Consider the following 25,592-nt stretch of genomic DNA (forward strand, 5'->3'; position numbering starts at 1 on the left):
TAACAAAATAATAAAAGTGTATGTTCAATCTCTGAGTTTATAAATTACACAAATAACTGTTTCGAGGTCAACAACAGTTTTATTTAAATAATTGAGCATAAAGTGTACTATAAACAAATCTGTAAAATATGTCAATTAATTGAAATACTTGTCAAAACTTGCAATTTTTTAGACTTTTCGATGTTTTCCTTTTTTTTTTAAATATTAGTAAAATTCCACACATGTGGTGTTTTTAAAATTGAACAGTCATAATGATACTTTTTTGACTGATGAACAAAATTTAGGTATGCGAAATGAAAATAGTGAATTTTCGTTTTCAGAAATGAAAAATCAAGACATAGTATAAAAATCAGAAAATAAGGGAAGCGATAAAAAATCAGAACACCCTAGATATAAAATTTGTGATATCTCAAGTGATTTGATACATGTTTCTTCCAAAATGTCTTAAAATTTCCAGTTAATTACCCGGTTTCAAAAATTTCGCGATTATTTTTCAGTTTTCTAGTCCAGCTGCCACTCTGATATAGGTAACTGTCTTTTTTTAAAATAAATAATTAGATATATTTTTCGTTCTAAACAAAAAAATATGAAAATCGTCTTGATTTTTATTCCAAATTTTCTCTTGAGCACATTAACCATCATCGACAATAATTAAATTAATTTATTGAATTCCTGAAAATAAAAATAAAAGAATACTACGACCAAATTTGGACAACCACCATAAAATGCTCCTATTGAAATTAAAAAAAAAAAGATCTCGAGTTCTAATTTTTGCGATTTTTAATGGGCTGGTAAATGAACAATATTGGAATTCATAGGTTTGGATATTTTCATACGTGTGATTTAAAACTTAAAAAATAAGACAAAAATTTTACATGATTTTTTTAACAACATTTTATAGCTGTTTCTTGCGGTCAATGAAAAGTCCTCTTTTTTATGGCTGGCATGGTTGCAAGTGACTGGAACGTCTGAAACCAAAAAATCAAACGGGATTCGAAAGAGTACTTGTTTGGCTAGGAAATAGACTATGGTCATTTATTTCGGGCAAAAATTTACAAAATGGCGGACCTTAGGATTTTATTTTCCAAAAATCCAATTTTTTCAGTTAAAAATCAAGATGAAAATTAAAGAAGATCTTTATCAATCTTCTACATAATAGTCTAAGTTATAGCTATTGTTGCATAGAGAAACATATTTAAACTTCAGACCGATCGGTTGAACAGTTTTTGAGTTACAATGCCCCCCAATCGTAAAAACACTGTTTTGAGAAAAATGCGTTTAAGTTTTGTGAAGCAATTTTTCGTGTATAACACCTACTCACCTTCAATCAGCTATGCCAGGTCCATACAAAATCCCTTCTGACTCTTCAAGCAGGTAGTCACATAGTTAGCCGATTAGGACTGTATTACGGCGAGAACCCGAGAATGGGGGGAGGGGGTGGGTACCCTTAAGCGAATTCAAATTTCTTAAATTTTAAATTTTTATTAATTAAATTCATTTGGAAGGTAAAAAAAGTAAGGAAGACTACACACTACAGTAGATACTGGACCCAGAGTAGATAATCAATAATTTAAAATACTAATTTATTGTTAAATAATTAATATTGGGGACAATATACGTTTTAATATATTAAAAGCAAGGTTAATTAATTCACTTATATTTGTGGTTATAATGAATTATTATCTACTGTAGGGTTTTCTTCCCTATATTCAAGGTTTCAGATTCGAATTAATTTATTTTCGCCTCACACAACTAAAGGTTTACAATCTTCATTGTTTCTTTGTATGCAGTACTTTTATGATCTAGAGAATGAAATAATACTGCATCTACAGTAGATGAAATCATCAACAGCGATTAATGGTCGCAATTGAATAAGAATATAGTACAGTTAAGACTGTAGAACATCACTGGGCTGCTGATCACGTTTAATCTCAACTACCCGCAGCCTTTTGTTCTTCTACACCAGACAAGTCGGTGCAAATTCAATCAACATTTCTGTAAAAATAGAAATGAAATAAGAAACCGATGAAGATTTCTTTTATTTACGCGAAATAACATATATAACAGGCTTGCTACAAAATCCCAATTTCGAATTACACTGACTTAGAAATCTTTTTTTTTTATAATCAAAAAGACGAATTTTCATCTACAAAGATCAATTTTCTACCAAGGAAGACAAATTGTCAACAAAATAAATAAAGTTTCAAATAAAAAAGATAAAATATAAGATAAGAAATTATTTTGAAAAAAAGAACTTTCAGGAGAATAGTTAAATTTTCAACCAAAGCCATAAATTGAGACACTTCGTATGAAGTATTTGAATTTTCAGTGAAAACAATTAATTTATTTAAACAAAAAAGAGGAATTATCAAGGAAAAAGTGGAATTTTCTACCAACAAAGATTCTTTTTAGTACATAAAGAAAAAAATCTCATTCAAAATGTTGAATTTTCAAGCCAAAAGGAATATTTTTAATAAAACAATTCATTTGTTCACCCGAAAATATGTATTTTGCACACGAAAAAAGATGAATTTACAAATTAAACAAAAAAATAATTTTTTACAGAAAATTTAAATTTTTTACCACAATATAATTCAATTTTCAATCTATAAAACGAGTTTTAAACCAAATAAATGAATTTTCAATTTAAAAAGATACATTTTCAAGCAAAAAAAAAAAATAACAGTAGAAATTTCAGTTTGAACAAATTAATTCTTAGCCACATAAAATGTATTTTTAATTTAACAATATAAATAAATTTGGAACTTATCAGATAATTTGAGATTTTCACATAATAATCCGGAATTTTCAGCAAAATATTCAAATTTTAAACTAAAGACATGATTTTTCAACCAAGAAGATTAATTTTTCACCAAAAAATACCAATTTTTACAAAATTAATTTTCAACAAAAAAAAATTTACTTGAAACATTATTTTGAACAAAAAAAAACAACTAATTTACAACAAAATTTTTAAACTCTGAATCAAGGAAATGATGTTTCAACTAAGAAGACTGATTTTCTACCAAAAAAGGTATTTTTTCAACAAAAGGCACGTAATCTCAAGTAAAAAAATACATTTTTAACCAACAATAGAATGGGTAAATTTTGAATTTAAAAAAAAATATTTAAGCACATCAAAAGTGTGCTTATTAATGTAATTAATTTTGTAACCAATTAAAATAAATTTCCAAAGAAATAGATAAAGTTTCTACTAAAAAAATAATAATTTTTAAGTAAAAAAATTATTATGAAAAAAAAATTTTCACCAAGAAGATTAATTTTCCATCAAAAAACGCAAATTTTAACCAAAATACATGAAGTTTCAAATAAAGAATCATTTTTAAGTTAAAAATTATTTCGAAACCCAAAAAAAGGAATTTTCAGACAAAAATTAAAATTTGTAACCAAGAAGAGTTTTGGAAATAAAAAAAAGGGAAAAACTTGGAGCAATTACATTTTCAGCTCAAATAACTAATTTTAAACCCCAAGAAAAATTGTAATTCTCAACAAAATAGTTAAATTTTAAGCCACAGATTGATCTTAGAAAAAAATTCTCAATGAAGAGCCTAAGAGTTAAATTTTCGACGACAAAGGATGATATTTGTGAACAAAAATGTTGAATTTTCAATAAAATATAAAGAATTTTAACTATATGACAAATACGGAAAAAATGTATAAAATATAAAAAAATAAGTTTGTAAGATTTACTCGTTGTTAACACATTTTCTTTTCTAAATCTAATTTTATTAAGAACACACGTTTATTTAATCCTTTCTTGGCACACTGGGGTACAGCACAACCCAGCATATTTCAAAGTTAATTTTGTGTACTCAAACTGGATAGAATCGGATATACAACGCCATCTGGCATTAGTTGGAGAGTACTACTATGCCCTACAGCTGTTGGCGTCACATTTAGAACGCCAGTACGTGGAGTACTTGGAGTTGCTGTTTTTTTTTGTGAATTTGAGTCTAAGTGAACAAAACAGTAAGTATGATAATGATTTCATGTTGTAATTTTTTTACAATATCTATAGTATTTTTTTTACTTATACTACAACCAGAGAACTCATCTCTGGTACAACATCTTAAGCAAACTCACTGAAACTTTTAGCGATTTTTATCAAAAATTGGAGAAGTTGTGATTTTTTCGCAAAAAACGCAATTTTACACACTTTTTTTTTAAAATAAGTTTTTTGGTATACTTCAATTAATTTTTTTTCTTACGAGACCAATATTTCTTTGGAAAGTAATATCCAAAGAAGCTGTGAAGAAATTAGCAGGTCAAAATACACAACCGTTAAGTGCTTATAACAGTTTTTCGGCTGGGGTACAAGAAACCCCAGTGTGCCAAGTACGCCACACAGAGGAAGTGCGTCAAGTAAAGTTTAATTAACAAAATGTATATTTATGTTCATTCCCTAAGGTTATAAAATCTTGGTCAAATTTTGTGAACTTCTGAAATTCTCTGACTTGTAGCAACCCTGCATTAATTAGGGGAGAATAGTACATACTGGATAGAAGTAGATCTCGGATAATGTATATTTTCTCAAAAAAAAAAAAAAAAATTATATTAATGCACTCTAATAATAATTTTTTGACAAGAAGTAGTTGAATTAGACTTCCGGTAAAAAATTGTTAAGAGTGATTCATTTTATTCTTATTATTTAAAAAATACACATTATTCAGTATGTAGCGATAGATCGTGAGCTCGAAAGGCGAAAGCTTAGAAGTTTGAACAATTTAAAATTTATAAATCTCGTTCATAATAGATTAATTTATAACTATTCTTATTAAATTTAAATTCTTTTGAAGCGGCAGCTAAAAATGCTAGATTATACAATTAAATTAAATAAACTTGAAACGAATTATTTTAAAATTTCATTAAATTCTTTCGTCATAACTTCCAACCTTGGCTTTCATGATATACAAACATGTTTTTTATCAGTAAAAACTATGAAATCATATGTCATAACTTTACTTGGAAAAACCAGCATTGTAGAAGAGTCGATTTAAACATATGCAGTACATCTTCTCAAAATCTCCATACCGAATTGTCGATAATTTCAAAAATAATTTGCGAGTCACATGATTTAAAAAAAAAGAAAGTTTAATTTCTTCCATAAAATACTGAAAACTCTTTCATCTTCTAGAAATTATTAAACCTTGTATTCTCAAAAAATTAACTAATTTGTTGATAAACTGTAAAAAGCTTTGTTTTTAGTCCCAAATAAATTATTTATTTACTATAACAGGGTGTCCAGCGATTCCTAGGAACAAAATTTAAGGTATTTTCCAGGTTTTCCAGATGAAGAAATCAGATTTTTCCATGTTTTTCTTACGTCAAATAATCTAATGACCGTTTGTTATACATATAAAAGGTGAAATATTTTATTTTTTATTGGTCAACATATTCTAAAGAAAGTATTATTTTAAATAAACAAATTCTTAATTTTTGCGAACATAAGACGTCTTTGTGAAATTTTTTGGAATATTTTTAAATCTTTGTAACGTCTTTGCAATCTTGAAATTTCTGTGAAATCTTTTAACATTTTTGTAAAATCTTTAAAATCTTTGAAGACTTTCTACAATTTTTTGAATTTTTTTCAAAAATTAATGAAATATTTCTTTAATCTTTGTTTGTGAAAACTTGTGTGCTCGTTTGAAATCATTGAAATTTTTGGCAATCTTCTCTGATTTATTGAAACTTATTAAAATTGTTTGAAAATTTTTAAAATGCTCTAAAATCTTTGTAATCTTTAAAAAATTTCTAAAAATTTTAATTCTTTTGAAATACTTGTGTAATTTTCCCTACAGTTTTTGTATTTATTTGAAACATTTGTGACATATTTTGAAATCGTTTGAATTCGTTTAAAATATTTGAAATTCTCGTATTCTTTTGATATCTCTATGAAATTTTGATGAAATCTTTTGTATTGATTTGAAATCATTAAAATATTTAAAATATTTTGAAATTTTCTAAAAAGATTTAATATCGTTTAAAATCTTGAAAATATTCTGAAATCTTAGAAATCTGGTTTACTAGATGATTTTTAAAATCTTTAAAATCTTGGAAATTTTCTGAAACTTTAAAAATGTTTGTGAAATCTTTTGAAATCTTTAACATAAGCAAATTTGAAATTGCTTAAAATCCTTGATATGTTTTGAAATCTGGTGTAATGTACCCTTTTTGAAACCTTTTGAAATCTTCTCAAATATATTGAAACCTCTTGAAATTGCTTGAAATCTTTTAAATCTGGTGTAATGTACCTTTTTTAAAATCTTTAAAATTCTTAAAATATTTAAAAATCTTCTTAAATTTAATAAGAGTTATTATAATTTGTGAGTCAATAAATAAAAAACTTTTCAGTAGCGATACTTCTTCTAAACGGGATGTTTCTTGCATAACAGACTAAAAGATTTAAATTTCTCTTTATATTTCAATAAAATAACTGTTTTAAAAACAAAACAAAAATTCAAGCTTCTCGTGAAAAATTCAAGGAGATTTCCAGAAAGGTGTAGAAAAAAATCAAGAAGAATTCGAGATTTTCAAGGTCACTGGAGACGCTATATAAATTGATAAGTGCTACTCTAATTTTAGAAATAACCATAAGCTCTTCAAATCCGAATTTTAAAAAGATGAATTAAAATTTTTTTTAATTTTATAAATATATCATTAGAAAACGCTCTCGTTGGAGTCTGTTTCGCTTACAATAGAACAAGATCTGTTGCTACAATTAAAATCTGGTTCTACGTACACGATGCGAAGAGTATTCGTGAATCCAGAGCCTTGCTTCCATCCAGTGACTACCACGACAGAACTTCCGGTCTGAACGAATCCACGGCTCTTTCCGAATTTAAGACCAAACTGAACGCGTGCGTCAACATCCTTCAACCAATCGGACATGGGCGCATCTGTAAAAAATTAAATTGATTTATTAAATTAAATTGTGTTCATTGCGATTCTTTAAAATTCCCGATTTTTCCCCATCAATTTTTTCAATTTTTCCGGTCAACTAAAACGATAAATATGAGAGACCCCTCCAGTATCAATTATCGTTCGGCATGAGTCATTTGTGATTTGGCTGCGGGAGTAGTAAGTTGGTGCATAGTGAGTTGGTGCGAATTCGCACTAGTGTACGGTTTGCGTGTGCAGCATCATTGTTGACTCCGGAACACAAAATTGGTGGATTTTGGTATTGGCCACTTACATGTTCATTAAAAATAAGTAAATTTAATCATTTTTACAATATGAGCAGACTGTAATACATTTATTGAATAAAATTGAAAAGAAAACATATTTTTGCATGCGATCGACATTATAAATAAATTATAAATTGATGAAATTTTTGTACATTTTCGTAATGTAATTTTTCAATAATAATCAATCATTATGTATTAATTATTGTTTCAGAGTGCCCGAATATATAATCTGCGAAGTGCGAAGGCAGAAAAGTTCAATAAACTTTTATTTAGCGAACTTACATACGCATGCATATAAATACGCGCGTTTTCTGTTATCCGGAAGACTTAGATATTCGCATGATAAAATGTATATGTACGTATACATTTTTTCCGGACATTTCGACTAGCTTTATATAAAATCTAAATCGTGTTTACTGAAAAAATAGTTGCGTATATAAATAAAAGATAACGGTTGCGTCTTTAGGAGGATATTTTTTAGGGACATCGCCGAAAGTGAAGAAACTGACGAATTTTTTATTACTTCACAAACGTTTTTATTAAATAAATGGTTTCATAAAATTTTATTGTTATTTAATATATTCACTCTTATTTGTCCACTCTAAAATCACGAAATTTCCTTTTCGAAAATATAGTATCTTCGGGATCACGGGAAAATACTTAGTATGATTTGATCAATTTTATTTGTTTTTCCCTTTAAACACGATGTTTGAACTAAGAAAAGGCGTTGGTTTTGTTGAATTTTATTGAAATGAAAAAATATGGTATTTCAAAGAAAAAAATCACTTTAAAAAACATCATTTGTTTATAACAATTTTTCATGACATAACATTTTGTTTCTTCCATTTAAATTGCAGCAGCGTATTCTACGGGAAATTTTGCCCTAAAATCATGTACCTATCTATATGTTTCGAACATTTTTTTCATCTATAAATCAGCTGCTGTAATTGTTAAATCCCAATTTGCACTGGTCTGCGGTTTACGGGTGCTGGAATCAAGTGTAAGGTAAGGGGGTTAATTCATGACGTTCATAACACAACAGAGTGAAAAATTGCAAAAGTAATTAATTTTGAAACAAATATCTAAAGTTAACACTAAAAAATATCAATTTTGAACAAAAAATGAAATAGTTCAATGTTTAGTCGAAACATTAATTTTCAACAAAATACGACAGATTTTCAAGAAGATAGTTCATTTTTTGACCTAAGTGCTGAAAAAAAAAATTCCAAAAAAAAACCACCTTAAAAAAAAGACCAGCTAGATGAATTTACAACCAAGAAGATTAATTCCTACGAAGAGCTAAATAGTTAAATTTTCGGCAAAAAATTCCTTTTCATGGAAAGAAAAAGAAACTTTTAATAAAATAGCTCATATTTTCACCAAAGAAATTAATTTTTAATTAAAGTGATGAATTATTTAACCAAAAAAAATTTATTTTTAACAAGAGTTTAAAATTCAGCAAAGTCAAGGATACCTAAATATTTCACTGAAAAGAAAAAATTTTAAATAAAAATATTAACTTGCAAAGAAAAAGATCATTTTCGACCATGAAAATAGATTTTTAACCAGCGTGACCTATCGATGGCCTGGATTGATTATCGGAAAGCTTTCGATTCGACCTCCCATAGACTTATTTTAGTATCTGTCTTTTGGGAATCTTAAAGGTTCATCCGCAAATAGTTAGGTGTATAAAGAGATTGATGCCGCTTTGGAAAACCAGATTTACTATCTCATCTGGAAAAAATCGTGTGACAACTAACAAGGTTACCTTTCAGAGAGGTGTCTTTCAGGGCGACACCATGAGCCCATTCGTTTCTTGCCTCACATTATTGCCACTATCTCTAGCACTTCGCCATTCTGACGGGTACTTTTGCGGCAAACCTGCAGATCGAAAGTACAAGGTCACTCATGTATTTTACATGGGCGATATTAAGATCTATGCTAAAAACAAAGAACAACTACATCTAGCTCTAGGGACTGTCGAACGATATACTAAGCAAATAGGAATGGAATTTGGGTTAGAAAATGCGCCAAGGTTTATTTGAAGAGGGGAAAACTTATTGGCATCCCTGAAGACCCTGAGCTCGTCGATAGAAGCGCTATACGACACATTTCCGCTGGAGAGACTTATACATACCTGGGCGTGCCATAGAGCCGCGTTCAGGGTGTGACATCTATAAAGGATAATCTCCGAAGCAGATGCAAACGTCTTATCCGGCACATTTAGTCTTCCGAACTGTCGGCGAGGAACAAAGTATCTGCAAAAAACATGTTTGCCGTCCCGGTAGTACTCTATTCATTTGGAGTGGTACCATAAACGAAGAACGAGCTCAAATCCCTTGATATCGGGACATCAAAGGTTATGTACATGAACAGAAGCATGCATTTGAAATCTTCTGTTCCGCGACTCTACATCTCACGCCGTCAAGGTGATCGCGCAATATTGAATTTTGAATGTTTTCACAACTGGATCATTCTGGGTACAGCACATAGAGTGGCAAATGGAAGAGACCCTCTCCTTAAAATGGTCAGAAAGCACGAAGAAGTGGATAAAGGAGCGTTTCTGTACAAAGCGGCAGAGGAGGCTGCTGAAACAATTGGACTTAACTTCAGTATTAGGGGTGAGCAAAATGCACCAAATCTTATCTATTTTAAGTACTCACTCCTGAAAGCCTGGATTAAGAAAGCACAAGAGAAAAACTTCCGTGAACAGTTTCTCGATAAGAGGATTCACGGCATCTTCCACAGAAATGTGGAGGATAAGTCAATGTCGTGTGGGCTAACTTTCGCTTTCCTTAAATCACCCGGATTGAAGTCTGGCACGGAGGGTTTCATTTTGGCATGTCAAGACGGTGTCATTTCCACCTTAACATACCGTCGCCACATTTTGAGCCAAGACATTCCCGATGATAGCTGCAGGGCGTGCCATGCACACCCCGAGCATTTGGTACACATAATATCTAGTTGTCTAACTCATACGGGAACAACCTACATCCAGTGGCACAATGCGGCACTAAGAGTGTTTTATTACTATATCTGTCACTCCTACGGCATCAACCTTAATATCGCTCCTCTAAATGCTGCTAGGGACGAGTCAATTGTCGAGAATGAGAAGTGCCGCATATACTGGAAATTTATAATCTCGACAATTGTTTCTGTTGAACACACGAGGCCTGACATGGCTCTTCTTGACTTCGAGAAGCGAACCGTGTTCGTTATCGTGTGTGTGCACGGACGGTTCGTCCGGTACATCTAGTATGCGGGCAATACGCACACTAGATGTGGCTGTGCCGAACTTCTCTGGCATGGATGACGAGAATCCGGAGGAGTTCCTCAACCAACGCGAACGCTACTTCGCAGAGGCATTCATCGATCAGAATTTGTGTTCAAGGATGGTAACCCAATCTTTGACCGACCGAGTCTCAAAATGGTACCAGGCCTATAAAAGTTTGTCCTTACCATGGACCAAATTTCGCAGTCTATTCACACAACATTTCGCAAGCGTAACAGCACTTAAGAAGCTACACGTTCAGCTTTAAGCCACCAAACAGGCGAAAAAAGAGGTCGTCGGAGTTTTCCGCGAGAAAAAATACTTCCTGGCTCTCCGAGGAAGCAAAATAGAATCCCTGGAAGGCCGGCCGTGAGCCTTCTCAGAGTAAAAAAGCCACCGCGACGCAGCAGCCTTAAAGCAGCAACGGTGCCCGCCCGAGCATTAGACCCTCGCCGCAGTGCCATTACTGCCCGGGGCGTCATTTTCATCGCAAATATCCCGCTATCAGGGCCCGTCAAAATACCACGGTCCGGGGAAACTGGCGAGACCGGGCGGCCGAAGCCGTGCCCAGCGCACCACCGTCCTAAGCGTAGTATCCGCACATTTCTGAGATCGATACTCTCGCGTCGGAGAATTTTGTTAAGGAATCCATTCTGATAAAACACCGAGCTGCAGAACCGGACGTCTAGTTCCCTTCACGCCCTCTAAGCTGCCGTAGGTACAACCATCAAATTGAGCGGCTCGATGACGCTAAAACCGATCCTACAAGAAGTCAAATATCCCAGCACATTCTTTATCAGTCTAGAGCTTCGATCCGAACTAACTGTCGGTCGATGCTGGCTGAAACAACACAAGGTTACCCACGACCATGTGGCCGATTGTATCTACGTCGGTACCACTGATCGGCAGTGAGTGTACCTCAGCCCTCAAACAAGACTGGCCAATATTCAACACACAATCCAGTTAAGGACGAACATCCTTTTTGAGACCCTTCGTCGTTATTGAGACGAAAAGCGTCAATACATCGACGTTCTGGTTCGTGAGATGCTAAGAGAAGGCATCATCGAACACATTACCTCCCTCTTCAGTTCAGCCATCGCAATCGCCGCAAAGAACAGCGATTACCGTTTCTGCGCTGGTTATAGTAAGCTGAACAGTAGGACGGTTGACGTACCTCAATACCTACTCAGAATCAACGAGACTCTCAAGGATCAGGGTACGGCGAAAATATTCTCCACTTTAGGTTTGGATCTAAAGAGCGAATACTGGCAGTACCTATTTCGCCAGGTTCTTGCCAGTATAGCGCTTTCCAACGCCCGGAGGAGGGCAGTTCCAATTTAGGGTGATACCATTCGGTTAAAAAAATACCACGGGCACTTTCTAAAACCTCATGAAGCTTCGCTTCATTTTACAGACCGTTGCCAGTGCTCGTGGCATTGGGGCTGTATTAATGCAGGAAGAACCAGAAGGAAAACGACAAATAATGTATTTTTCTATCCGAAAATCTCCCAAACCGAGGCAAGTTACCATTATAATGAGCAAGACTGCCTCGCGGTCGTTTGGGCGATTAAGCGTTACCGGCCATTCCTCGAAAATCGACCCTTTACCTCGTGAACATATAGCAAAACGCTGACGTAGCTCGAGCGTCAGAAGGATACCAGGGACAAACTCGCTCAGTGGAATCTGTTCCTTAATAGGTTTCCACGCACCGTCGAGCACGTACCTCGTAAAAACGAGCTGCCAGACGCATTGTCGCGGCACCCAAATCATAACGAGTAGTCCCTGGTGAGCCAGATCTGGCAGTGATGTTGGCTCCCTACAGCCGCCAGTATACGAGCAGAAGATGCACAAGCCATTCCGGTCCTTAGTACAATAGGACGGCCACCCCATTTCCACAAAATAATAAACGCTCAGCAGGAGGATCCCGTCATCACTCGCGACGCAATTCGTTTGCGCGAGCTCCAACGATCCACGAATCACACGCCCGAGGAGTCCCTTTTCTTGAATCGGAACAGAATGACCGATCAAGGCTTTTGGAAAATCGACGAGGGACAACAAAAATGGAGGTTGCAGGTCACAAAAAGCTAGCAGCCCCGAGTGATCTGGGACTACCATGACGCTGCAGTCGCAGGTCATCTTGGTGCCGAAGAAAAGATACGAGCCATACAGGATCTCTTCTTTTGGCCTGTAATGAATAGGAAGATTCGTCGTTACGTAGCCGGTTGCTACCTATGCATTTGTTGCAAACCGGTGCTTAACCGACAACCAAACAACCAACGTCCACGTCCCGCACAACGAGCCTGGGATACGGTTGACGTGGATCTCTTGGAGCCGTATCTCCGTACCAGCCAATGGAATACATTTATTCTCGTCGTCACTCATCTCTTTATCCAATGGGTCGAGGCGTTTCCTCTAAGAGCATCCGATGCCCCGAAAATAATTTTAAAAATCGTAAAGGTCTTTAACAGATACGGCTATCCTCGCCGTGTTCTCAGCGACAACGGGCCGCAGTTTATTAGCCACACTTGGGCCGAAGCCAATCAGAGGTGGGGTTCCGAGCGGTGGACTACGCCCGTCTACCACCCTCGTGTTAACCCCACTAAACGCAGAAACTAGGAGTTAAAGAAGGGGTTAAAGCTTCACTTACACCAGGGCAACCAAAGAACTTGGGATGAACACTTACCGGAGCTACTTTTCGGCCTCCGCAGGCGAAGAATCGCAGCAACAGGAGTCACGCCTAGTTGTTTCCTTATGGGCCGAACCATTTTTCACCCAGGAGAACGGAGCCTAGAACAGGTTCCTGAAGATCCGTCAACGGAAAAAAGACACAACCGTGAGCATGAAGCCCGCATACGACAAGCTGATTATTAACAGAAATAAGCTGCAGCATCCACGTTGCCACATTTCTACCCTGGTGATAGAGTTATGTGCCTAACCACCAGCTTTCAAAAAAGGCAGCCGGCTTTAACGCCAAACTAGCTCCAGCCCGACTTTGGATCTTCTAGGTCCTAGACCACCTAATTGGTAACGTGCATTGGATCTGAAAGGACAACGTGGCCCATAAGGGGCATGGGAGCACCTTGGTACCTGTACTGAGACAACCAGCTGTGATACCGGAAATTGTGAGCCAGGAGATCGGCGAGACGCAAGACATCACGCTCGCTCTAGACGAGCAGGGCGCCGCCGAGCAGGTGCGTCCAAATTACGCTGAAAGCGTCGACGAATAAAAGGGCGTTTACCCTATCGAAACCATCGATAGGGAGGAGACGGATGACGACTACTCGTCTCATCCAGCGGACTTTTAGCAGGTAATGCGACGACTGTTCAGACAGCTATTGGATTTTCTACATTTTATTGTTATTTTATCATCTCTCTTAATGTTATAAACAAATAACCCCGAACCATCGTCCTATTGTACCTAGCGGGATTGAAGATAGAATATTTAAAAGTCATGCAATTAAATTTCATAATTTAAAATTCTTTATATTTTAAATAACTAATTAAAGTTCACTAGGAAATAGTAATTTTTCGGTCTAATGGCGGCTGGCGCGCGAAGGCTCGTGCAGTGGGCCTGGGTGGCTGTCCCCACCGCTTGGCTGCGACTTCGTTGTCGTTTCTCAGCCAATCGGCAGGTTCGTCGGCGCTCCCATCGCTGCGAGACCTCCGCGTTCGGCCTGCCGGGAGTCGAATAGAGTAGAGTAGAATAAGCACAATCGTTCAGGGTCAGTCAACTCCGTGGAAAATAAATAAAGACATTCAGCATACTTTGCGATCAGCTGGAGAACTTCGGCGAGCGTCCACGTGTTGATGCATGTGTATCTATATGCCCCGTCCCTATATGTGTTGAATCTCAAAATAGTTTAAGAAAAACGAAAAATAAAGACAAAATGAAGTAAATAAGAATCGCAAATTGAGAAATGAAAGATAATTAGTATTCTATTTCTCCGTTGTTGTGTCTCATTAATTTTATTTTTCCCTTATTTTTAGTGAGAAGAAATAATTAAATCACGATTCAAGAAGTGCATTTTTGCAACTGCATTTCTAGTGGCTTGCACCCACTTTATTAAGACCACTGAACGTCATTTTGGGAACTTAGACCTATCACTTGCTAGTCATTCACTTTTTTACATTCTCAACCACTCACTGTACACTTTTTGTTATCCATTTTTAATAATGTTCTAACTTTCACCAGTGCATCATGCATCATATGACAACAAACACTTTACTTTGCGTACAGGTGTGGCCCTCCTCGTTTCGCGTTAGCGCCATCTGCGATGGTCAGGAGAACTAATTTGACTCCCCTCGCTGCCTCTCAACCCCCCGCGCCTAAGTTTTAAAAATTCGCCATTTTCCCTTATTGAGTTGAACGAGCCTGCAGTCGTTGTACAATTTCAGAGTTGGTCAGAACGTTCGTTCTGTCTTCTCTCCGCTGAATAAAAAAAATGCAAGTCTAAAAGTATAAGCCTTCCTCTTCACTTCATTTTCAACCTACCACATCCGATTCACTTCATATTCATCCAGTGGAAATCATCCTTATCACAGTCTACGCAATCATCGCCGGGAACATCATTCAGTTGCGAGTCTTCCGTTCGTGTAGGGGTCTGCAGGGTTTCTTCTGTTTTGCCTTAAAGTTACCATGCTTCTTTCGTTTTGTATTTAAGTTACAGTGTTTCTTCTTTCGCGTTCTCCGGGTTCAACTACAGTGAGTGTTGAAGTGAATTAAGTACGGTGGTAGCGCGTTTCGTTTCGAGCCGCGCGAGATCGGCCCACGAGCTTGGGTCCTTGACGCATCGGCGGAGACAGCTTTCTGTATAGAAGTCGCCAGCCTGCCCAGCTTAGCACCACCTCTGCCGTCAGCCTGATTTTTCCGAAAAAAGAGAAGCCGCGCATGCCGTTTCTTAATCGCGGGCCGTGCATAGACGTGCACGGGCTGTGGAACGCGCAAAATCCTTTAATGATAGGGAGCATCAGATAACCGCGTCCTAATCGTCGCACGCGCCAACGACGAGCACACTGGGCCGCCAAGGATTTACTTTTCATCAATGAACGACGGGAAAGGAAAGGTCAAGGTTCGAGAGCAGCGCGAAAACTCGCTACAACCGAATCTCGGAAACGTCGCGATGCCGAGAAACGCGCACGCAGGACCGCCGAGGAAGAATAGCCACTCATGGCCACTGAGGAGGACCAGTTAGTACGTCATGCCGCCCAGGAGGAGCGGGCGCGTCAGGTCGACGCTCAGAGGGCCGCCCGGGTCGCTGTACCCGGCTATGATCCGGCGTATAGTAGCCGCGATACGTATTTCCGCCGCAGAATCTTACCGACAGTTCCGTTCAGGTGGAGTATTTCTACTGCCTCCTCCGCAGAACCAGGATCAGTAGACATCCTTCTTGTTTTCGTTCACGTAACGCTGCAGACGTTCTCTCCTTCATTTTTAAGGTCACCACCATCTCCTCCAACACGATTCCGGGGCGTAGATTCATCTAGACGCAATCTGCCATTCTGAACAACATTTCGGTTTTCGTTTTCTAACAAGAAAAAAGAAGGCAAAAAAAAACAAAAAAGTCTTCGAGGGCGGCCACTCACCAACCAATTTAAGGTTTGCCGGCACATTACCCCCCTCCACCACAAACACAAATTTAATTCTCTCTCTCCTACATCCAGAGCCTCCTTTGCGAAGCACCATACCGTCACCGTACTGGTACTTGGCTATCGTATGGCCCTTGGTCATGATTTTCCATGGATATTTAATAACAATTTGACAGAGTAAATGTTGAAAAATCGAAAAAAAATTTTAATTCACCATTTGTTTATTTATAAATATTGATTCATGATTGAACGTCATACGATAGCCACTTATGGACTCTGTAAGAATCAATTGGGTTTTTGTGTTTCAGATGATCCGAATTTGAGATATCATGGCGACCGTTTTTTCACATGGCTTATTCAGATCGCCCATATCTCGGCCGGATGTTAATAAAAAATTACAACATTTTTTTTGTTCGTGAGTCAAAATTAGGTCCTACAACATAATAAATAATTTCGAATTTCAAATAAAAAGTAATTCAAAAAAAATTATTGATAAAAAGGTCCTTGTACATGTACACTTCTTAAATTAGAAGTTAAATTATTTTCATTTTAAATAGTTTAAACATCCTTGAAAACTTCAAAATTTTATCTCAAAATCTTGAGAAATCTAGAAGTTGTTTTCATTTTTTTTCAAATTTCAAATTATTTGTGAAATTTTTTCATATCTTCTAAATGTCTTTTAAAATTAGTTGAATTTTTCCTTCAATTTTTTGAAAATCGTCTAATTTAAAAAAATATCCTTAAAATTGTAATGTATAAATAACAATTTCAGACTTATTATTCAAGTTTAAGAGATATTTAGAAGTTTTAAAAAAAATTTTAAATGAATGTGTTTACCGGCAAAATTCGGCTATTCATATCAAAATTTCAGTGCAAATAGCCACAGCCTTAATTAGAACAAAATGTAGATTTTTGAAGATTTAAATAAATAAAATTTAGAAGTTTTTCAAGAATTATGACAGGCTTTATAAGAATAAAAACATTAATTCAGATTCCTAGGAAAATTGGGAATGATTTTTTATTTTTTTTTAAATTATTTTAAGAAAATATTTCAAACAATTTTAAGATATATTTATCGAATTTTTTCTACAATTTTTACAAAATCTTGCAAATTTAAAAAAACTTTCTCAAAAACTTCAAGATACTTTTTTGGCAATTTTTAAAAAATATTTTAAAAACTCTTTAAATATTATCTTAAAATAATTTTTCAAAATGAAAAATCATTTTCAATTTTCTTGAGAAACTTAAAATAATGTTTTTATTATTTATTTACAATTTTTAAAAAGCCTCTAAATTTTTTGTTTGAAATCTGCAAGAATTGACATTTTGTTTTACATTACCCTTTAGATATTTGCATCGAAATTTTGGTATGAATAGCCGAACTTTGTCGGTACACATACTTCGCTAAAATTATTTCAAATCATTTCAAGTTTTAAAGTAATTTAGCATCTTTCAAAACTTCTAAACATTTCTTAAAATTACTTAAACTTCGTCCACAAATAACAAGTGTTTAAGTTGTTATTTATATGAAGACTTTCAAACTGAAACCCTTTATTTTTCAACATTAAATCAGGAAATTCTTAAATTTTGAACTGATTTAGAATCGTTTTGCAAATCCATTAAAGAAAATTATTTATACATATTTACAGTTGATAAAATAAAAATGTTTTTATCAAAAATTTTCAAATTCAAACGCTTTTAGTTTCTAATTGCTTAAGTATTCAAGAAAGCACTCTAAAATTTTTTAAATTAAAAATGTACGCTTAAAAATAAAAATGGAAAATTTTGCAAGTAAAAGATTTTAGATTACGTATTCTAAACTGAATGTTAACATAATTAAGAAAGATCACAATGCCACAATTCATTTTAAAAACTGTTGAAATCGAACTTGACAGATTTTTCTTCTAGAAATTTGTAAAATTCCCGGTCCAGCGGCCACTATGAGTAAGGATGAGAAGCTATTTAGGGGAACTGAGGGACAATGAGGGAGACGAAGTAGGGGAATTGGGGAAATGGAAGTATGGAAAAATAGGGGGAAATAAGTAGGGTAAAGTGGGGGAATGGTAAAGTGGGTAAAGTAGGGGAAATGAGGAGAAGTAGGACCGACAACTAGGGAAGTGAAGGATATTTAGGGCAGGGGAAGTAGGAAAAGTGAGCGTAAATGAAGAGAAATTAGGGAAATGATTAGAAACGTGGGTGAGCAGGGAGGAGAAAGTAAGGAATGGGGAAGGGCAGTAGGGGAAGGAGAGTGTTAGTTTCTGGAGCGAGGAGAAGGGAAAGTAGAGGAGGAAAAAGTTGGAGAAAGGGGCAAAGAATGGAGTGAGGTTAGAGGAGGGAAAATATAAGTGGGGGAGAAATTAAAAGACTTAATTAACCTCTTAATAAGCTACATAACTCTTTTTTCTAGACGCACAGCGCCTACTTTGACTCATTTTTCTCAAGCCTGTCATTTAAGATCATATCAAATAGAGTTTCTAACGAAAGAAAAAAAATGTTTTCCGTAGATTCGTACCTGGATAGTGAAGTGGCAAAATTCCACGGTACAAATGTGCCTGCCGGGCGACCTGTGGGAACCTGGTGACTGCGATGATGGGACAACGTGGCCTGTATTTTGAAATAAGATGTGCAGATCTTCCTGAAGTTGTGATCACAATGATCGCACTGGAGAGACATTTCTGAGCGGCTTCGACTGTAGCGATTGCTGCTGCGTGTGTAGCGTCAATTGGGGGAATAACTCTCCTAGTAAGGTCAGTGAAGAGCTGATTTTGCCAAATCGCTGCCTCTGCTTCTTTACAGATGTTGGCCATGGTACGAACACATTCCAAAGGATATTCTCCTTTAGCAGTTTCGCCTAAAATTCAAAACCCCCTTTTTTCAATCTCGAAAACGACTTCAATTTGTTCTAGTTTGGGACAGTACTTTAATTACGTAACAGCTCAATGGGGAGATATTTTATTATCATTTGTGACAATAAGGGGAGGCGGGTCCTTTATTCATGTAAGTAATTGTTGGGAACTCGCAAATGGAACAAATAAATCGAAATAATTGTATAGAAACGTAATATAACTTTTAACTTTCAGCACCAAAGAAACCTGGAGAGTGAACGAAAAACCAGCCAACAAGGATTTAAAAAAATTATTAAGTAGATTTGATATGTATCAAATTAATCCTTTCTTCGACCGTCAATGTAAATATGATTAAGAATTTTTTTGTAGTTCTTAACGGTCTTCCGAAAAAACTGTCTTACGGTCTTTCATAAAGATTTTGTTTTTCCAACAATTACGATGTAGTTACGCAAAAAAAGCCTCTTCAATTTTTATGAGGCTTTTATATGATACTTTTTTTGATTATTGACTCTAAAATTGAATATTCTTGTTTTTTTTTACAAGAAAATAAGCAAAGATTATCCGAAAAAGGCACGCAGTGAAGGCTGAAACATCAGAATATTAATAAACGGACTTTCCAGTAATTTCCTTTTTATTCATTTAATTTAATGAAGACAGTAAGACCTACAAAAAATTCTTACTCATAATTTGAAATAAGTGAGGGAGTTTTATTGGACAGGAAAAAATCAGGGATGTGCAAAAAAATGTAAGATTTTGGTAACCCTGATATAATATGGTTATTAGTAATTTATTTACCTTTCGTTTATATTTCTATTTCATTTTTTTTTTGCAGTTGCTTTCTCCTGAAGATTACCTTTTTCGTTATAAATTTTATCAATTGTTTGGAAAATTAACAATTTTGCTAAAAAGTCATCCCTTTTGGTAAACAATTCAACTGTTGGTTGAAAACCCAATTATTACGAAGAAAATTGTCTTGTTTAAAATTCATATTTTGTTGCCAAGTCAACTAAAACCTTTTTTTGGATGAAAATCCAACATTTTTGTTATTGAAAATTTTTCTTTTATTTTTAAAAATCCTCTCTTTGAGTAGAAGCAGCATCTTTCTTAAATGAAAATGCAACTATTTGTTTACAAATTCAACAATTTTGTTAAAAAGTCAAACTTATTAGTTGAAAATTCCTCTATTTTAGTAGAAATTGCAGCTTCCTTAAATAAAAATCCAACTATTCGGTTAAAAATTCCACAACTTTATTAGTAAGTCATCCTTATTGATTGAAAACTCAACCATTTTTAACAAAATTAACTTGTTTCAAATTCATATTTTGTTGCGAAGTCAACTGAAACCTTTTTTGGATGAAAATCTAACATTTTTGTTGTTGAAATTTTGTCTTTTACTTGAAAAAATCCTCTCTTTTAGTAGAAATTGCATCTTTCTTAAATAAAAATGCAACTATTCGGTTAAAAATTCAACAATTTTATCAAAAATTCTTCTATTTTAGTAAAAATTGCACCTTTCTTAAATAAAAATGCAACTATATAGTTACAAATTCCACAATTTTATTAGTAAGTCATCCTTATTGGTAGAAAATTCAACTATTTCGAAGAAAATTTACTTGTTTAAAATACATATTTTGTTGCTAAGTCAACTAAAGCCTTTTTTGGATGAAAATCCAACTTTTTTTGTTGAAAATTTGTCTTTTATTTAAAAAATTCCTCTATTTTATTAGAAATTGCATCTTTCTTAAATAAAAATGCAACCACTTGGTTAAAAACTCAACAATTTGTTAAAAATTCAAACTTATCAGTTGAAAATTAATCTATCTTAGTGAAAAATTCATCTTTCTTAATATAAAAATGCAATTATTCAGTTAAAAAATCAACAATTTTGTTAAGTCAAACTTATTGGTTGAAAATTCATCTATTTTAGTAAAAATTGAATCTTTCGTTAAAAAAATGCAACTATTCGATTAAGAATTCAACAATTTTACTAATAAGTCATTCTTATTGGTAGGAAAAATCGGAATCTTGAGAAATGTGTAAGTGGTTTTAAATTTTTCCAGATTAAAAATAATTTTTGAAATTTTTTTGGAACTTTTAAATATATTTTTAAATGAATTGAATTTTTTCTACAAGTTGTTAGAAGACCCTGGAAATTAAAAAAATCCTTCAATTCAAATTTATAAATAACAATAGAGCACCTATTATGTGTATAAAAAATTAGAGTAATTTTAAGAGATATTTACACTTTTTCAAATATTGAAATTAGAGGAAAACTTGAAATTATTTAAAATAATTTAAACCAAGTTTGTGTATCGACAAAATTCGTTTATTCGTACCGAAATTTTGGTGCAAATACCCACAGCCGAATTTAAAACAAAATGTAGATTTTTGCAGATTTCCAACAAAAAAATTAGAATCTTTTTAAGAATTGTGAAAGACTTCAAACGAAAGAAAATTTTTTCTTAAGTTTCCTGGGAAAATTGAAAATGATTTGAAGAGATTTCCAAAATGATAAAAAAAAAGAACATGAAACATTTAAAGGATTTTTTTTAATTTGCAGAATTTTCCGAAAATTGTAGGAAAAATTCGATTAATTTAAAAATAGATTTAGAAGTCCTGGAAAAAAATGTTACCACACTTCGTTTAAATTACTTGAAATCATTTCAAGTTTTTAATTAAGTTTAAATCTTTTCTCAACTTATAAATATCTCTTGAAATTGCTTTAATTTTTTCTAAAAATAATAAGTGTTCCATCGTTATTTACACGTCAGTATTTAAAAATTTCACTTGAAAAATTATGAATTTTTAAAATATAACAATTAAAATTGTAACGTTCAAAGTTTAGAAATTCATTGAAATTCTAGAGATTCAAAGCTTTCTATGTAAAACAATTAAGTTCATATTACATTATTTTTCTAAAGTAAAAAATTTCAAATGAAATAATTTCGACTTAAACGATATTTTAAATTTAATAAACGCCTTTGATTATGACTATATTATCATGGAGTTATTATCAAGTTGAAAATAGTTTATAAAGTTTTAACCGCACGTTCACATTTTCTAATGTTTGAAAAAAAATAATAAAAATAATATATGAATCAATTTTTTAAATTAAATTTAATGTAAAAATAATATAAAGACCTACAATTTTGAAACTAAAATATTTTATTGATTAATCATTAAAATTTCGATTTAAAAATAAAAATATCGTCATAAATAATATTATATTAATTTCAATTCTTATTAAGACTTTCGAATTAAAACAGTTTCAATCGGGACATTCTCCAAATTTTGAACGGATGTAGAATTGTTTTGTCAAATCAATTTTTGTTCAGTTTTTTATACTTGAAGCATAGATCCATTTAAAAATTAATTATATAATTTATATTTACAGTTCATAAAATAAAACTGTTTTTAACGAAAAAAATTTCAAATTTAAATTCCTTTAATTTTTAATTCTTTAAATCTTCAAGATTGAACTCTAGTTATTTAAAAACCTGTTGAAATCGGACTTTGGCAGATTTTTCTTTTGAAAATTCGCAAAAATCCCGGTCAAAAAATAAATTCACTCTCATTCCCCAGTTAAAAATTGAAAACATTTTCCATTCAATCGTTTCGTTTTTCCCTGGGAAGCAGCCTAAAATAAAAAAATTAATTAATTAACTAACCAGAAAGCATGACGCAATCAGCACCATCCAAAACAGCATTGGCAACATCAGATGTTTCAGCCCTGGTGGCACGTGGTTTCTTGACCATGGACTCCAGCATTTGAGTGGCACAAATCACAGGCTTTCCAACTTTGTTGCACCTGCTGATCATGCACTTCTGGGCGAGGAAGACCTTCTCGGGAGGGATTTCGATTCCAAGATCACCGCGAGCCACCATAATACCGTCGGAGGCTTCGATGATCGCGTCCAGGTTGGTCATTCCTTGCTGGTTCTCGATTTTCGAGATGATCTTGATGTTCTTTCCCTTCTCGCCGAGGATGGCGCGGATCTCGGTCAGGGCTGAGGCGTCACGGATGAACGAGGCGAAGATCATGTCGACTTCTTGCTCCACGCCGAAAGTTAAATCTGATTTGTCCTTCTCGGAGACCGCGGGCAAGTCGACGGGAACTCCTGGGAGATTCACACCCTTCCGGGAGCCAAGAGTGCCGCCATTCTCAACGGTGGTGATGACTCCAGAATCACCTGAAAAAAAGAAAAGAAAATAAATTCAGTTGAAATCTTTGAAATCTGCATTGAGAACTCAGAGATTGAAAATCCAGGATGTCTACTCATTTACTCTAATCCTGGAGAGAAATTACCTGACATTTTTATCCGCATTTTTTCAAATAATCGACTGGGAATATGTATAGTTTCGCGAGTTTATTATAAATAATGTTGTTTTTTTCAGTTTCTAGGATTCAATTAATATGTTTAATTTAGAAAGTTTTGACAGATTATATTACAAGATATTCTTAAATATATTAGCACCAGCGATTAATTGATAATTGCATAATACTCAAAACATAATTAATAATTTCTTAAATTTGTCTCTTAAAGTCTATAAACTTGAAGAATAATTCAAATAAATTTTTAATTCCAATTTTTAAATATTGAATTTTTAACAAGATAGATGAATTCTTAACAAAATAGGGGAATTTTTTACCAAAGACATTAATTTTCTACATAAAAAATCATTTTTTTTCAATAAAATGCATCAATTCTCAAATAGATATTTGAATGTTTAACTAAAAAAGATTAATTTTCAATAAAATAGTTTAATTTTCATCTGGGAAAGATCAGCTTTCAACCAAAAATGGAACAGTTAAATAAGTCGAAAAAAAATTTCAATTAAACAAAAAATATAATTTTAAACTTTGATCGGCGAAATTTTTAACTAAAAAAAAAAATTTTTAACATACAATTGAATTTTTAGCGAAAAAGAATCATTCTTAACTAAAACAATGAATTTTTAACTGGAATAGTTCAGGGTGGCAATTTTAATCAAAGGACAAAATTCCCGGTCATTTCCCGGTTTTTTCTCGGTTCGCAAATATTTTTCAGGGCCAATTAAGTTTAAAAAATCAAACTATATTCTAAACATTTTCCCATATTAAGTAATAAACAGCAAATTAAAGCATTCAAACTGGAACCCTTGAATTCCAAATTTTTAAAATTGAAGTTTAAAAGTTTTCAATTCAAAAATTGTGTATTCAAATGCTCAATAACTTACACGTATAAACTGGAAGGTACTAACACTTTTAAATTAAACAGTTTTAAGTGAAATGCAAATAAACTGAAAAATTTAGAACTTTGAAAAAATTATAGAGTTTAAAGTCTAAATTAAAGAATCAAGCAATGAACTTTAAAAAATTTCAAAATTATATTATTTTAATAAATTTTAAGCTATAACATTAAAAATTAAAAAATAATTTTTTTAAGTTAACAGTTCTTAAATTAGAAGTTGAATTCTTTTTATTTTAAATAGTCTAGGCATCCTTGAAAAGCTTCAAAATTTTATTTCAACAACTTGAAAAATCTAGAATTGGTTTTAAATTTTTCCAAATTCTAAATCATTTTTGAATTTAATGTCAGAACTTTTAAATATATTTCAAAATCAATTGCATTTTTTCAATAACTTTTAGAAAATCCTGCAAATTAAAAAAAAAATTTGAATTTATAAATTACAATAGAACACTTATTATTTGTAAAAATATTAGAGTAATATTAAGAGATTTACATTTAGATATTACAGCCGAATTTAAAATAAAATTTAGATTTTTGCAGATTTCAAACAAAAAATTTAGATTTTTTTAAGAATTGTTAAAGACTACGAAAGAATAAAAATTTTCTTTACAAAAGAATAAAAATTTTCTTAAGATCGTTAGGAAAATTGAAAATGATTTTTCGCTTTTAAAACTTAATATAACAGAAGGTTTAAGAAGATTTTAAGAAATTTAAAAAAATTATCAAAGAAGAACATGGAAGATTTTTTAAGGATTTCATATAATTTGCTGGATTTTCCAAAATTGTAGGAATATTTCGATTAATTTTAAAATATATTTATAAGTCCTGAAAAAAATTTTAACGCACTTCGTTTAAATTACTTGAAATAATTTCAAGTTTTTAATTAATTTTGAATCTTTTCAAAACTTCTATATGTGACTTAAAATTACTCCAATTTTTTCTACAAATAATAAGTGTTCAATTTTTATTTATGCCGCAAAATTTACCAGTTTCACTTATAAATTAAATACTTTTTAAATAGAACAATTAAAATTGTAACGCTAATATTAAATACTTATTCTTTTTCTACATTAAGAAATTTCAAATTAGATGGTATAAAAATTAAATAATTTTGACTCACAATATTTTAAATTTAATAAAAACCTTTAATTATGACTATATCATTATGGATTTATTTTTAAGTTGAAAATAGTAAAACGCAGGTTTACATTTTTTAATAGCTGAAAAAATTAATATAAATAATATATTAATAAATTTATTTATTAAATTTAATATACAAAAATAATATAAAGGAATACCTGAAACTCTGAATTAAAAATATATTATTGATAAATCATGAAAATTTGTATATAAAAATAAAATTATCGGAATAAATTATATATTAATTTCAATTCTTATCAAGACTTTCGGATTGAAACAGTTACAATCTGGAAATTCTTAAATTTTGAAGGGA

The 25,592-nt window shown here is 32.9% G+C and overlaps 1 protein-coding gene across 1 annotated transcript in view; it reads right to left on the reverse strand.

The window, feature by feature from the left end:
- Nucleotides 1-25,592, reverse strand: part of LOC117181158 — a 74,878-nt gene that overhangs the window by 21,329 nt on the left and 27,957 nt on the right. Inside the window, exons 5-7 of the mRNA XM_033373725.1 lie at nt 22,577-23,098; nt 18,575-18,913; nt 6,715-6,917 (exon numbers count right to left, since the gene is read on the reverse strand). Coding sequence (XP_033229616.1) covers nt 6,715-6,917; nt 18,575-18,913; nt 22,577-23,098 — 1,064 coding nt within the window. The remainder of the gene's footprint in view (nt 1-6,714; nt 6,918-18,574; nt 18,914-22,576; nt 23,099-25,592) is intronic.

This window comes from Belonocnema kinseyi, chromosome 10 (assembly GCF_010883055.1).
Source record: "Belonocnema kinseyi isolate 2016_QV_RU_SX_M_011 chromosome 10, B_treatae_v1, whole genome shotgun sequence".
In the NCBI taxonomy this organism is placed as follows: domain Eukaryota; kingdom Metazoa; phylum Arthropoda; class Insecta; order Hymenoptera; family Cynipidae; genus Belonocnema; species Belonocnema kinseyi.